The sequence below is a fragment of the Carassius gibelio genome, chromosome B18, assembly GCF_023724105.1.
Source record: "Carassius gibelio isolate Cgi1373 ecotype wild population from Czech Republic chromosome B18, carGib1.2-hapl.c, whole genome shotgun sequence".
NCBI classification, from domain to species: Eukaryota; Metazoa; Chordata; class Actinopteri; order Cypriniformes; family Cyprinidae; genus Carassius; species Carassius gibelio.
In genome coordinates this window covers 1,381,890-1,394,861 of record NC_068413.1, presented here as the reverse complement: position 1 = coordinate 1,394,861, position 12,972 = coordinate 1,381,890, and the positions used below count along the sequence as shown (strand labels likewise).

The 12,972-nt window shown below is 34.3% G+C and overlaps 1 protein-coding gene across 2 annotated transcripts in view; it reads left to right on the top strand.

Moving 5' to 3' along the window:
- LOC127977641 (E3 ubiquitin-protein ligase NEDD4-like) overlaps nt 1–10,620 on the top strand; it is a 29,206-nt gene extending 18,586 nt beyond the window's left edge. For both annotated transcript variants that reach the window (XM_052582627.1, XM_052582626.1), the window contains 17 exons: nt 305–424; nt 1,213–1,419; nt 1,534–1,611; nt 1,726–1,780; nt 2,222–2,280; nt 2,526–2,591; nt 3,267–3,496; nt 6,424–6,545; nt 6,694–6,764; nt 7,676–7,771; nt 7,912–7,985; nt 8,082–8,142; nt 8,218–8,277; nt 8,351–8,458; nt 9,261–9,357; nt 9,477–9,549; nt 9,628–10,620. In XM_052582627.1, coding sequence (XP_052438587.1) covers nt 305–424; nt 1,213–1,419; nt 1,534–1,611; nt 1,726–1,780; nt 2,222–2,280; nt 2,526–2,591; nt 3,267–3,496; nt 6,424–6,545; nt 6,694–6,764; nt 7,676–7,771; nt 7,912–7,985; nt 8,082–8,142; nt 8,218–8,277; nt 8,351–8,458; nt 9,261–9,357; nt 9,477–9,549; nt 9,628–9,730 — 1,680 coding nt within the window. In that variant the 3' untranslated portion in view covers nt 9,731–10,620. The remainder of the gene's footprint in view (nt 1–304; nt 425–1,212; nt 1,420–1,533; nt 1,612–1,725; nt 1,781–2,221; nt 2,281–2,525; nt 2,592–3,266; nt 3,497–6,423; nt 6,546–6,693; nt 6,765–7,675; nt 7,772–7,911; nt 7,986–8,081; nt 8,143–8,217; nt 8,278–8,350; nt 8,459–9,260; nt 9,358–9,476; nt 9,550–9,627) is intronic.
- The last annotated feature ends 2,352 nt before the right edge of the window (nt 10,621–12,972 follow it).

Below are 12,972 nucleotides of genomic sequence, written 5' to 3'. Positions count from 1 at the left end.
CCACACCGAGCCCTCGCCGTGTGCTCTAGTTTTGAATAAAATGGGGTGTTTTTCTCAGTCTCTCAGTGCATGATGTGTAATCTTAGCTGCCCTAGATTTCCCAGCATGCCCTGAACCTCGCAATACATCACCTCAGCTGCTCCCAGAGGACAGTGTGTTTGAGAGCCGAGCTACTAACTGATGGCTATTTGTGAACCAAACGGACGATCTGTAATGGATTGTTTCCGTTTCTGCTCTCCTCGTTTCACCCCTCTCTGCATTCTGTTTCGTTACTCACTTTGTCATTGTCTGTTCTTCCCTGTAGCTATTACCCATCGCTGGCGGGCTGCCTCCGGGATGGGAGGAGAAGCAGGACAGTAAAGGGAGAATTTATTATGTCAATCACAACAGCAGGATTACAACCTGGACACGACCGCTCGTTCAGGTACGTCTCAGTCCTGGCTGAACAAAACTTGCTCTAGAGAAAGCTCTATAAGCATTTGGTGGAAAAAAAAAACTATATTTTTTCTATTATATATATTTTTAATTAATTAAATTATTTTTATTTTATATATATTTTATTTATTTTTTTATTTATTTTTTATATATAAAAAAAAAATATTTTTTTATTAGTTGTGAATTCACAATTTATAATATTCTAACTTATATAATATAATATTTTATAGGCTGATTGATTAATTTGTTAGGCTGCACAATATAATAACAACAGCAGCAGAAACTAAATATATTTATTTATTTATTATTACTATTATATAGTCATACTGATATATCAAACATACATTTTCCATTTAACACATTGTTATTATTATTATTATCATTGAATTAAATGCTTGCTGTGCTTTTTTGTACAGATGCACAATTTGGCCAAAAATGTTGTGATTTTATATATCTTTATTATTGTTGTTATTTTTTTAATCAATAATTGTACAACCATTTTAATTAACAATAACTAAAAAAAGTATTAAATAAGAAATGCTAATATGGTAATATTTAACTGTAAAAAAAAATTTAGCTTTGAAGAAAAATCATATGATAATAATATTTATAACAATAATCATCATCGTCATCTTAATTTTTTTATATTACAGTCCAACTTTTTGTGAATTTCTTACATTTCTTCATTTTCAAACATTAAACCATCATGCAGTCCTAATTCATGGCGGGATAGCAGCTCGTCCCTCAGACCGCTGACCTTTGACCTGTGTATTACAGCTCATACAGCCGTCCTCTGAGGTCGCAGCAGCAGTGGTGAGTCCCACAGTCCTCGCTCCGCCGCTGCTGTCCCCAGATCTGTCCCCGCAGCACACACTCGCTCACTCGCCGGAGCACACGGGCCTGATGCCGGCCGGCTGGGAGGTGCGCAGCACTCCGAATGGACGACCCTTCTTCATAGACCACAACACTAAGACCACCACATGGGTAAGACCAGACATGATGCTGCATCAAACCAGTGTTTGTTTTGATTGCACCATTGTTCACACTGATATATACTCTACTTCCTGTGTTTGCCATCCTGTTTCCTGTTTATCACAGGACGACCCCCGGCTGAAGGTTCCTGTGCACATAAGGAGAAGAGTTTCCCTTGACCCCACTGACCTCGGCCCACTGCCGGTAAGACGGGTGATGTCACCGCTGATGTCATAATCAGATCATGAGGTCATGATTTTACTGACATGCTGTTCAGGACAGAAGGTGAAAAGGTGTGTGTGTGTGTGTCTTCTGTAGCCTGGTTGGGAGGAGCGAGTACACAGTGATGGCAGAATCTTTTACATCGATCACAGTAAGTGGCACATTAATAACCATGCCAACCTAAAAATCTTCTAGGAATCTGTACAATTCTTCTAGGGATCATATGGATATATGTTTTTTTATTATTCAAAATATTATTATTCTTTACAAATATTTTATATTATGTTTATAAACTTGAAAAGTCATCTTCCATTTTTTTGTAATTGTTTTATTATTATTATTATTATTATTATTAATTTAAATAAATATTTTTTATTATTATTAAGAACTTTAGTTGTTATTATTATTACTATAATATTTATTTGTATTTTTTATTTATTTTGTATTTTTTTAATGAGTTATTTTTTAAACTTTATAACCATTATTTTATTTATTTATACACTTTTATATACTCATTTATTTATTAACTTTTTTTAAAATTTTATATGTACTTTTTAATTTTTATTTATACAAATTGTATTCGTTTTTTTAGACACAAAAGTCACACAGTGGGAGGATCCAAGACTACAGAGTTCAGCTATCACTGGTCCAGTAAGTGCTGCTCTATTTCTGTTAAAGCTCCTGTACAGTCAGGGCTTGAAGGGCAAGCCATATCTTTGTCATATCTAGTTTCTGAAAGCCTGAAACCCTGTCCGTTTCTTCCCATTGGTTTCCTGTAAAGGGTTTGTGTGTGTCACGAGAGAACGGGGAGCTTATATTTGTCCAGCATGAGTTGAATGATCTCTGTGGGGTCAGGAGGATTATTGGTGAACGGAGTGTGTTCTGCTTTATTTCAGGCCGTGCCTTACTCCAGAGACTATAAACAGAAGTATGATTACTTCCGCAAGAAACTCAAGAAACCAGTACGTCACTCTCCTTCTTGAGCTTTTTGTTTTTTTTCTGTCCCATTAAGATCTCAACATCTTTGTGGTTCATCAAAGAGCAGAATTTTTATCCCAGTTTGTTCAAGTCACTATAGATATAATAATAATAAATGTATTTATTTAGATGCTTTGCTGTGCTTGTTTGTACAGCCACACAATTAGGCCAAATGTATTATTATTATTATTATTAATTTTATTATTATTATTACTACTAAATTATTCTGATGATTATTACTAAATAGAATATACAAAATATTACTTTTTGATAAATAAATATTATAAATAAATATATATAAATAAAGTATACAAAATAAAGGGTTATTACTATAATATTTAACTGTAAATAAAATTAAATGGAATATTTATAATAAAAATAATATTAATAATAATAAGAATAATTTTTATAAACATGAAAATCAAAAGTGTCCCTATTCATATTTTTAATAAACATTACTGTTCTTATTTTTTGTAGTTGATCAGTGCACATGATTTTAAAAGCATAAAATGTTGTTTTTTTATCTTTTCATGAAAAACTATTCTTGAATCCGTTTTTCTTCTGTGTTGGTCTGGGAAAATAAATTAACTAATTCTAATTTGATCATCTAATATGTATGATCCAGTCAAATCCTGATGGATAACTAAATATGTGTCCAGGCTGACATCCCGAACCGTTTTGAGCTGAATGTGAGACGAAACGCTGTCCTGGAGGACTCGTACAGACGCATTCTGTCCGTCAAACGCTCGGATCTGCTGAAGGCCCGCCTCTGGGTGGAGTTTGAGGGGGAGAAGGGGCTGGACTACGGGGGCGTGGCCAGGGAATGGTTCTTTCTGATCTCCAAGGAAATGTTCAACCCGTATTATGGGCTGTTTGAGTATTCTGCCACGTGAGTGATCCAGCTGTATATGTCCTTCATTCAGTCAATTGTGTCTTTTCTGTTTTGTTTCTAATTGTTTAAGCAACTTAATTAATTATGTATGCTTTTTAAACATTCATTTAAACATGATGCACTTCTTTCAAAGGTAGATGTGTTATTTTATTGCTTTGGAGAAACGTGCATTAGTAATATTTTGCTCGATGTGCGCACTTGTTACCTCAGGAGAAAACTGAAATTATGTCTTTTAAATTTATAATTAATTCAAATATTAATAATATTTGTGACCTTGGAGCACAAAAGCAGTCTGAAGTCTCTGGGGTATATTTGTAGCAATAGCCAAAAATACATTGTATGGGTCAAAATTATACATTTTTCTTTTATGCCAAAAATCATTAGGATATTAGGTAAAGATCATGTTCCAGAAAGATGTTTTGTAAATTTCCTACCGTAAAAATATCAAAACTTCATTTTTGATTTGTAATATGCATTGCTAAGAATTCATTTGGACAACTTCTCAATATTTCGATTTTTTTGCACCATCAGATTCCAGATTTTCAAATAGTTGCATCTCAGCCAAATATGGTTCGATCATAACAAACATGCATTAATGGAAAGATTATTTATTCAGCTTTCAGATGATGCATAATTGTCAATTTCAAGAAATGTTTTGTGCTCCAGAGTCACATTTAACCCTCATGTGGTGTTCGGGTCAATTTGACCCGGAGAAGATTTTCTTTTTCCCGAAAATAATAGTTAATGTTATCACTTTGGACTGAAACTTAGTGACTTTGTTCCCAAAGGGTATAACTAAATCTCAAATGTTTTTTGGAAATTTTCTTACTTTTTTGTGTGGATTTTGTCACCTTGTTACACTTGTGGTGTTCCCGGTCAAAAATGACCGGCCTATATAAAAAAGCTTATAAATCACTCATTATACCATATTTTCACCCAATCTTGGATTCAATCTTTTTGTCAACTTGTTCTCTTTCAATTAGGACTGGTTTTATATTTCTGTTTGCCTCTGATTAATCGTGGGCCTCATTTATCTGAGAGTAGGCATCTCATTTTTTGAGTAAAAAAAAAAAAATTATGAGTAAATTTGGAAATATGAAAAAAAAAATATGAAAAAAATGGCTACTGTTGATCACACTAGTCTACTCTAATGTTTCACCAGGAATTTTGTTTTGAAACTTTTGTTTTGTAAAAAATATGGCACATAGTCACACTTGTGGTGTTCCCGGTCAAAAATGACCGGCCTATAAAAAATAGCTTATAAATCACTCATTATACTATATTTTCACCCAATCTTGGATTCAATCTTTTTGTCAACTTGTTCTCTTTCAATTAGGACTGGTTTTATATTTCTGTTTGCATCTGATTAATCGTGGGCCTCATTTATCTGAGAGAAGGCATGGTCAAAAATGGTCACAGTGGCCGACCATTGAAAGTGAATGGGAGAGACTGAAAATAACTGAACAATTTAGTTTTCAGGAGCATGTTCATTATTTTCATGTACACATATGAGCATATGTGCTTGCAAACATCGAGCCCTTGGACCTGTGCATGTATCGATACATTTATACACACTTTACCCAGACACACACGTTAAAACACACAAACTTTGAGTATTACACACATTCTTTTCCACAGAGAGAAATTTGATCCTACCCTAACCTGCATCTAATATACATTTATACATCTGACATTACCACACACACACACCCACCCACCCACACACACACACACACACACACACACACAAACTGGCCGTGACTGCAGTGACCCAGCTTCAAAAGAATCTTTCTTTCATGTTCTTGTTTCATCACAGCTTCCAGACAAAATATTATGACATTTTGTTTTGGAACTGTGAGGATCTCACACAGAACTAGACAATATTTACAAATATACATCATGCGATAGCACAGGCATATATAAATGCCTCACAGCACCTTGCTTGTCATTCATTTGTGGCAGCACAATGGCAAGGCAGCTCTCTGCACATGATGTTATTCATCAGATTTTTGACTCAGAAACTAGTGAGGAGGAGGAAATGCAGGATGCATCATGCAGTGAAGATGTTTCTGAAGAGGAAGGCACCACTGAATCGGCTACGGAGCTTGAAACAACTGATGAGGAGCTGTCTTCCAGTGATAGAAAATAATTCCAAAATAATGAACATGCTCCTGAAAACTAAATTGTTCAGTTATTTTCAGTCTCTCCCATTCACTTTCAATGGTCGGCCACTGTGACCATTTTTGACCATGCCTTCTCTCAGATAAATGAGGCCCACGATTAATCAGATGCAAACAGAAATATAAAACCAGTCCTAATTGAAAGAGAACAAGTTGACAAAAAGATTGAATCCAAGATTGGGTGAAAATATAGTATAATGAGTGATTTATAAGCTATTTTTTATAGGCCGGTCATTTTTGACCGGGAACACCACAAGTGTGACTATGTGCCATATTTTTTACAAAACAAAAGTTTCAAAACAAAATTCCTGGTGAAACATTAGAGTAGACTAGTGTGATCAACAGTAGCCATTTTTTTCATATTTTTTTTTTCATATTTCCAAATTTACTCATAAATAATTTTTTTTTACTCAAAAAATGAGATGCCTACTCTCAGATAAATGAGGCCCACGATTAATCAGAGGCAAACAGAAATATAAAACCAGTCCTAATTGAAAGAGAACATGTTGACAAAAAGAATGAATCCAAGATTGGGTGAAAATATGGTATAATGAGTGATTTATAAGCTTTTTTTTATGGGCCGGTCATTTTTGACCGAGAACACCACAGGTGTTATAGGGTTTTGAACACCACATGAGGGTTAAATAGAAAATCCTTATTTAGTTTTTTGGACATTTGACTATCCTACTTAGAACGTGCTACAATCTTTCAGAAAGTTTTTCAAATGCTGTATGAATATTGCAGGGATAACTACACCCTACAGATCAACCCCAACTCAGGTCTGTGCAACGAGGACCATCTGTCCTACTTCAAGTTCATCGGCCGAGTGGCAGGAATGGCCGTTTATCACGGGAAGCTGTTGGATGGTGAGTAACCTGTCAATAACGGTGTTTGACTTCATCTACAGACACACTGCACGCAATCAGACTGATTTACTAAAGGCAGCACATGTCTAAATGTAACTACAGTGATAATTCTGTCATTCTTTACTCTTAAATGATTTTGTCTGCACAGCATTCTTCATCCGGCCCTTCTACAAGATGATGCTGCAGAAGCCAATCACGTTACAGGATATGGAGTCAGTGGTGAGTGACAGGCACCTCAACCAATCAGCTTTAAATGAAAATGACTGACCCCAAATTACTGACCAGTAGTGTATATTGTTATTACAAAATATTGATATTTTAAAAACATAGCTTCTTTTTTTTTATTACTTTTTTATTCATCAAAGTATCCTAAAAAGTATCACATGTTCTGAAAAAATATTAAGCAGCAGAACTGTTTCCATCTTTGATAATGAATCATCATATTAGAATGATTTCTAAAGGATCATGTGATAATGATCCGAAAAATTCAGCTTTGCATCACAGAAATAAATGATCATTTAAAGTATAATAAATGTAAAAATATATAATATATAATATAAAATATTTTCAATTGTAATAATATATAAAATATATTAAATTTGTTTCTGCATTTTTGATCAAATAAATGCAGGCTTGATGAGCAGAAGAAACTTCTTTCAAAAACATTAATAATAGTAATGTTTCCATACTTTTGGTCTGTACTGTATATATATATATATATATATATATATATATATATATGTATATGTATATGTATATATATGTATATGTATATATATATATATGATTTTTTTTATTTTTTCACATTTGTCATATAATTGATTTTATTTGTTTATATATAAATATCTTGTTTATTTTTGTTTAGATTTACATGTATTTTTTTCAATTAGTTTATATTTTGTTTATCAGTTCTGTTATGTTTAAACTTCAAGGAAACCACTTAAAAAAATATACTAGTGTGTGTTTCATTCAAAAAAAGATAGTCAGTGCTTCTGGGTAATAAGTAAGTAGTGTAAGTTATAGTTTAACACAGTTTGAGTGCTGTTAACAGTAATTGTGTGCTTAATGTCCCATGGAGCTCTAGTTCAGTCATCATTAGGTGTATGTTGTTTCTGGTCGTGTAATTTCAGGACAGCGAGTACTTCAACTCGCTTCGCTGGATCTTGGAGAACGACCCCACAGATCTGGACCTCAGGTTCACCATCGACGAGGAGCTCTTTGGACAGGTTTGTGCGAGGAACAGACAGGAACAGGAACAGAATTAGATGAACCATTGCTGTAAAAGATCTGTAAATGAAGTTCTCCATGTGTCCTAAAGATATGTTTGGTGTATGTTGATGTGATATCGATCCGATCTCGTCCACAGACGCACCAGCATGAGCTGAAACCAGGAGGTGCTGATATTGTGATCGATGACCACAACAAAAAGGAGTATATTCAGTATGTTTTACCGCCCTCTAGTGGCACACACATGAATGTCACCGAGACACTGTTCACATGAGACGGGCTTCAAGATGTAATGGTGTTTCTTTGCAGTCTGGTGATGCAGTGGAGGTTTGTGGATCGGATCCAGAGACAGATGACGGCCTTCAAGGAGGTACAGACCCTCGTTCAGTCGGTTTGGGTCACCGCCGGCCTCCCAGAGTTTGACTGACTTGTGTTTTATCTGCAGGGTTTCTACGAGCTGATTCCTCAGGACCTGATCAAGATCTTTGATGAAAACGAGCTGGAGGTGAGACACTCTTGATGGTGCGTAGTGTTAATGGTGCGAGTGCTCCGAACCTGAACGTCTCTGTGTTCCTCAGCTGCTGATGTGTGGTTTAGGAGACGTGGACGTCAACGACTGGAGAGAAAACACCAAATATAAAAATGGATACAACCCGAATCACCCCGTCATCATCTGGTTCTGGAAGGTCCGATTTGATCCCTGACATGTTTTTTTAATTATTATTATTATTATTATTATTATTAAAAATCATATCATATCTGCTTTTGTTCAAATCTAATTTGGCTTAAAGCAATTATAAAAACAAGAATATTTGCATAATATGGTTATCGTGCTGTATTCCTTTGCATTACAACTGTGCTCTTGTGTTTTTTTGTTTTTAATAGCTTGTAGAAATTCACTAAAACAACAGTTCCTCTAATTATATATAAAAAAACTTTTTATTTATTTTATTTATTATTTTAGTTTTTATTTTCACACACACATATAAGTAAGCATTGAACAAAACAATTGTGCATCTCTAATTATAGATAGTACTAAACCAACTAAAATATCACTTTACAGTGATTTTTACCATGATTAAGGATTGTTTAGGGCAAATTTAAATTTTTTTTACAAGTTGCACTTTTTTTATTTCTTTTTTTATATTATTAATGTAAATGTATATAAATCCCTAAAAAAACAAACATTTTTCATTTTATAATTCTGTTATTATTAGGGTTTTTTTTTTCAGTCAAAATATATTTGCAGGCACATCCAATATCAAAAAGACATTAAATAAGAACTTAAATAAATAAATTATGTTTCTAATGAATAATTATAATTGAGCAGCCCTTTTTATGATTTATATGATTTTTACCATGTTTAAGTGTTGTTCTAAGTAGCATAGCAAGCAGCTAAAACCACAGTAAACCACAGTAAAATCAGAGTAACTGCAGTATTATAGCACAACTTACAGGATTGATTTGAATGTGTTGATGGCACTTCAGACGGTGTTGCTGATGGATGCAGAAAAGCGAATCCGTTTGCTACAGTTTGTGACGGGAACGTCCCGCGTACCGATGAACGGCTTCGCTGAGCTCTACGGTAAGCCCCGCCCCCATCTCATTAATATTAAGCAGCTGCTATTTGCACTCAGTGTAAATACACTCTCTTTTAATATTATCAATACAGTTGATAAAATGTGTGTTTCTGTGATTCCTCAGGATCCAACGGGCCGCAGTTGTTCACTATCGAACAGTGGGGCACGAGGGACAAACTCCCCCGAGCACACACCTGGTGAGAGATCTGTGTGTGTGTGTGTGTCCGTCTGTCTCTCTCGTCTCGTTCATGACTCGTCCTGTGTCTCTCCGTCAGCTTCAACCGTCTGGATCTCCCTCTGTACGAGTCGTTCGAGGAGCTCCGCGAGAAGCTGCACATGGCGATTGAAAACGCTCAGGGCTTCGATGGAGTGGATTAGACTCCGGCTGCCACGGCATCAGCGTAACCACGGCGACCGCATCAGGACCGTCAGGAGGATGATCCGGCCTAAACGCCGTTATAAAATCACTAATCTGTATATTTCAGATGTTTACAGTTTTGTACTCCTGCATACAGCGTGCGAGATTTCGAAACATCTGTAGATTTGATCATATCTAGGCATTTGAGCGTAATTGAGGATTGTAAGTCACACGTTATGGATGTGCACTATTTGGCTGATGAGATTTCCCGACATGCACAATGGCTGTCTTTACAAAGAATGTAATTTTTTTTCGTTTGTTTCTGAATTTTTCACAAATTCTAATGTATCCATTCATCACTGTTTGTACAGATCAAGCGCTCTATCGCTCTTAATCGTGACTTTTTCTCACTTTTGTTTACATGTTTTTTTTGTTTACTTTTTTTTTTTTTTTTTTGCACTGCTTTTGAAGGTCGAAGCACTTTTCTAAAAACAAAAGGTTCAAGTCTTACTGTGTATAAATCATCACCTCAGTCAAGCTGACAAATCATTGCTTTATTATCATTAACTAGATGTTTACAGCTTAAATATTGCTTAAAGCAAGCACGTGTTGGACTGTTAAATAACCTTGCCTTCATTTGTACGCTAAAATTATTTGATTCTGTGCGCTGACAAGCAACTTTTAAAGAGGAAAACTTTTATCGTCGATACTGTTGTTTAATAAGATACTATTATATGAACGTCCACTGCATTTCTACCAATGTTTTTGGCACTAGAGTGAGATTCAGAGAGGATTTTCTATCAAAGAGCAAAAGTGTCTTTCGTTTTATTGTAAATTGTGTTGATTTTGATTGTCACATGATCTTTATGGCTGCATATTTTTTTTAATTAATAAAATGAAAAAGATTGTTCCCATGTGATGTCTTTATTAAGGTTTGTGTGCTCGTTAAAGTCTTTAAGAGTTATTAATTAGGCAGTTGTCATAATACATGAAGAGTTTAGATGCAAAATGCTCATTTTATCATCATCATCATTTTTATGTTAAATGTTATGGTTGGTACTAGTATACAAATGGTATTGAGTAACATTTATTTATATTTATTCTCATTATTATTGTACAAATCGTGTTGAAAAACATTTATTTTTGTGTATTTATATTTTTATTTTAATGTGTATTGTTTTTGTTATATACAAATGGTATTGACAAACATATTATTATTATTATTAAACAAATGATTTTGAATCTTTATTTCATATTTATTCATATAAATATATTTTATTTACAAATAAATGTCATTATACATAAATAGAAACCATTTTCTCTTGATAATTATTGTAAAGTTATGTATTTAATATGCCGAGTGATGCAGTTCTCTAAATGTCCGCTAGTCAAAAGGGGGCGCAATATCACTATAAACTTTACAACAGTGGGCTGTGTCGTGGCATAAATAATACTTTATTGATCTAATACATTAGATATTGCCTACATATTCTTTTTGAAACTATATCTTTACTTTGCATTAAATAATAGAGTTAAATACATTAAAATATGTTTATAATGATAAAGCCTCAGAGCTGAGCTGAATGTGAGAGTGATGTTTGTGTGTCCGTTTACAACAGGAGTGAGGGACAATGCTGTTATTCCCCCTTTTCTCTTCTCTTTTCTCTCCCATCCCTCTTTATGCCCACAGTCCAGCAGAGGTCAGCTGATGGGTCACACTACTGGGGTCAGAGGGGTGGGGTGATGTGGGGAAGGGTCCTAGAATACATGCCGGATCTTCTTTCGCTCTGTTGTGAGAATCTCATATTGATCTGATCCCTTATTGATCAGATCTCACGCATAAGCATATTAGCATTTGCTGTTTCCAAAATGAAATGGAATAAATGACATGTTTTCTCCCAGATGCAGATAAATCTGTTCATCCTCACGACAGTGACACAGCGAACCAGAAGATGGATAACAATAGGAGGTTTATATTTTATATAAATATATATATATATATATATATATATATATATATATATATATATATATATATATATATTATTACTGGTATTATGTGTGTGTGTGTGTGTCTTATTAATCATTGTATTATTGTTGTTTTTTTACTGTATGTGATGCATAATTATTTTGAGATATAAATTTCATTTTATAAAATAATTATATTATATATATTATTGAAAGTGGACTTTAAGGAAGTTTTCAGCAGGGTGACATGCTATAAATATATAAACAAGACTAGATTTACAAAGCATTTTTTTTTCACTGTTTTTTTTACATTTTTAATATTTCTGTTAGAAATTCATGTCAACGCAGGACCATTTAAAATGAACAAGTGAAAGTGAAAAATGTCAAAACTTGAAGATCAGTTATTGGACAGATACAGATACAGCTTGAAGAGTTGAAGTGTGCTGTTTTGTGACTGTGGGAAACTGAACTCAGGCTCTTTTCTCCTGATGTTCACTGAACAGATGTATTGTTCTTCCTGACCTGCTGTCCGAGCAGAACTATTGTCCAGCCGGTCAGAGTGTCCAGAGGAGAGCAGATCAATACTGTCCCTTCAGTCTCCAGCTGTCCAGCTCAAGCCATGGATACTGGGCAGATCTGGGTCTGTTCCACCGGCTGAGTGTGTGTGTGTGTGAGTGTGTGTGAGAGAGACATAACACTGAAGTAAAAACACACACATAGTAGAGCAGCCTAAGTGTATGAAAGACTGGGGCAAGTTGTCACATTCAGATTCGGACTCTTCAGTGACACAAAAGCTTTGTATATTGTACGCTGGACGGAGAAAAGTGCAATCGTTGTTGATCCTGCAGCATTTAAAGACAGATTCAGACACACAGTTTCATATGTTTTAGTCTCATGCAAGAACAAGAGTGATTTAAGTGTTCAAATGCTATTCTGAGCCAATGCAACAACAATCTCAACATCATCTGGCTTTTTGACACTGTGATCAATAAAAAGTAAAGTAACAAACTCAAATATTTATAAATATGACGAATAGAACAAAATGTTTTGATACTAATACTTATTTTTTGATTCAATACTGATCAGAAAACCAGTGTTTAGTGCAGTCAAAAGATTAATTACATCCATAATAAAAGTTTGTGTTTGCATAATGTGTGTGTGCTGTGTAGATTTACTATGTTCAGTATTTATAAAAAACACACACATGTATATATTTAAGAAAAAAGTTAAATTTACACATGAAATAAATTTATATATAATATAAGTAATATATTTTTAAAGTAATATTTATATT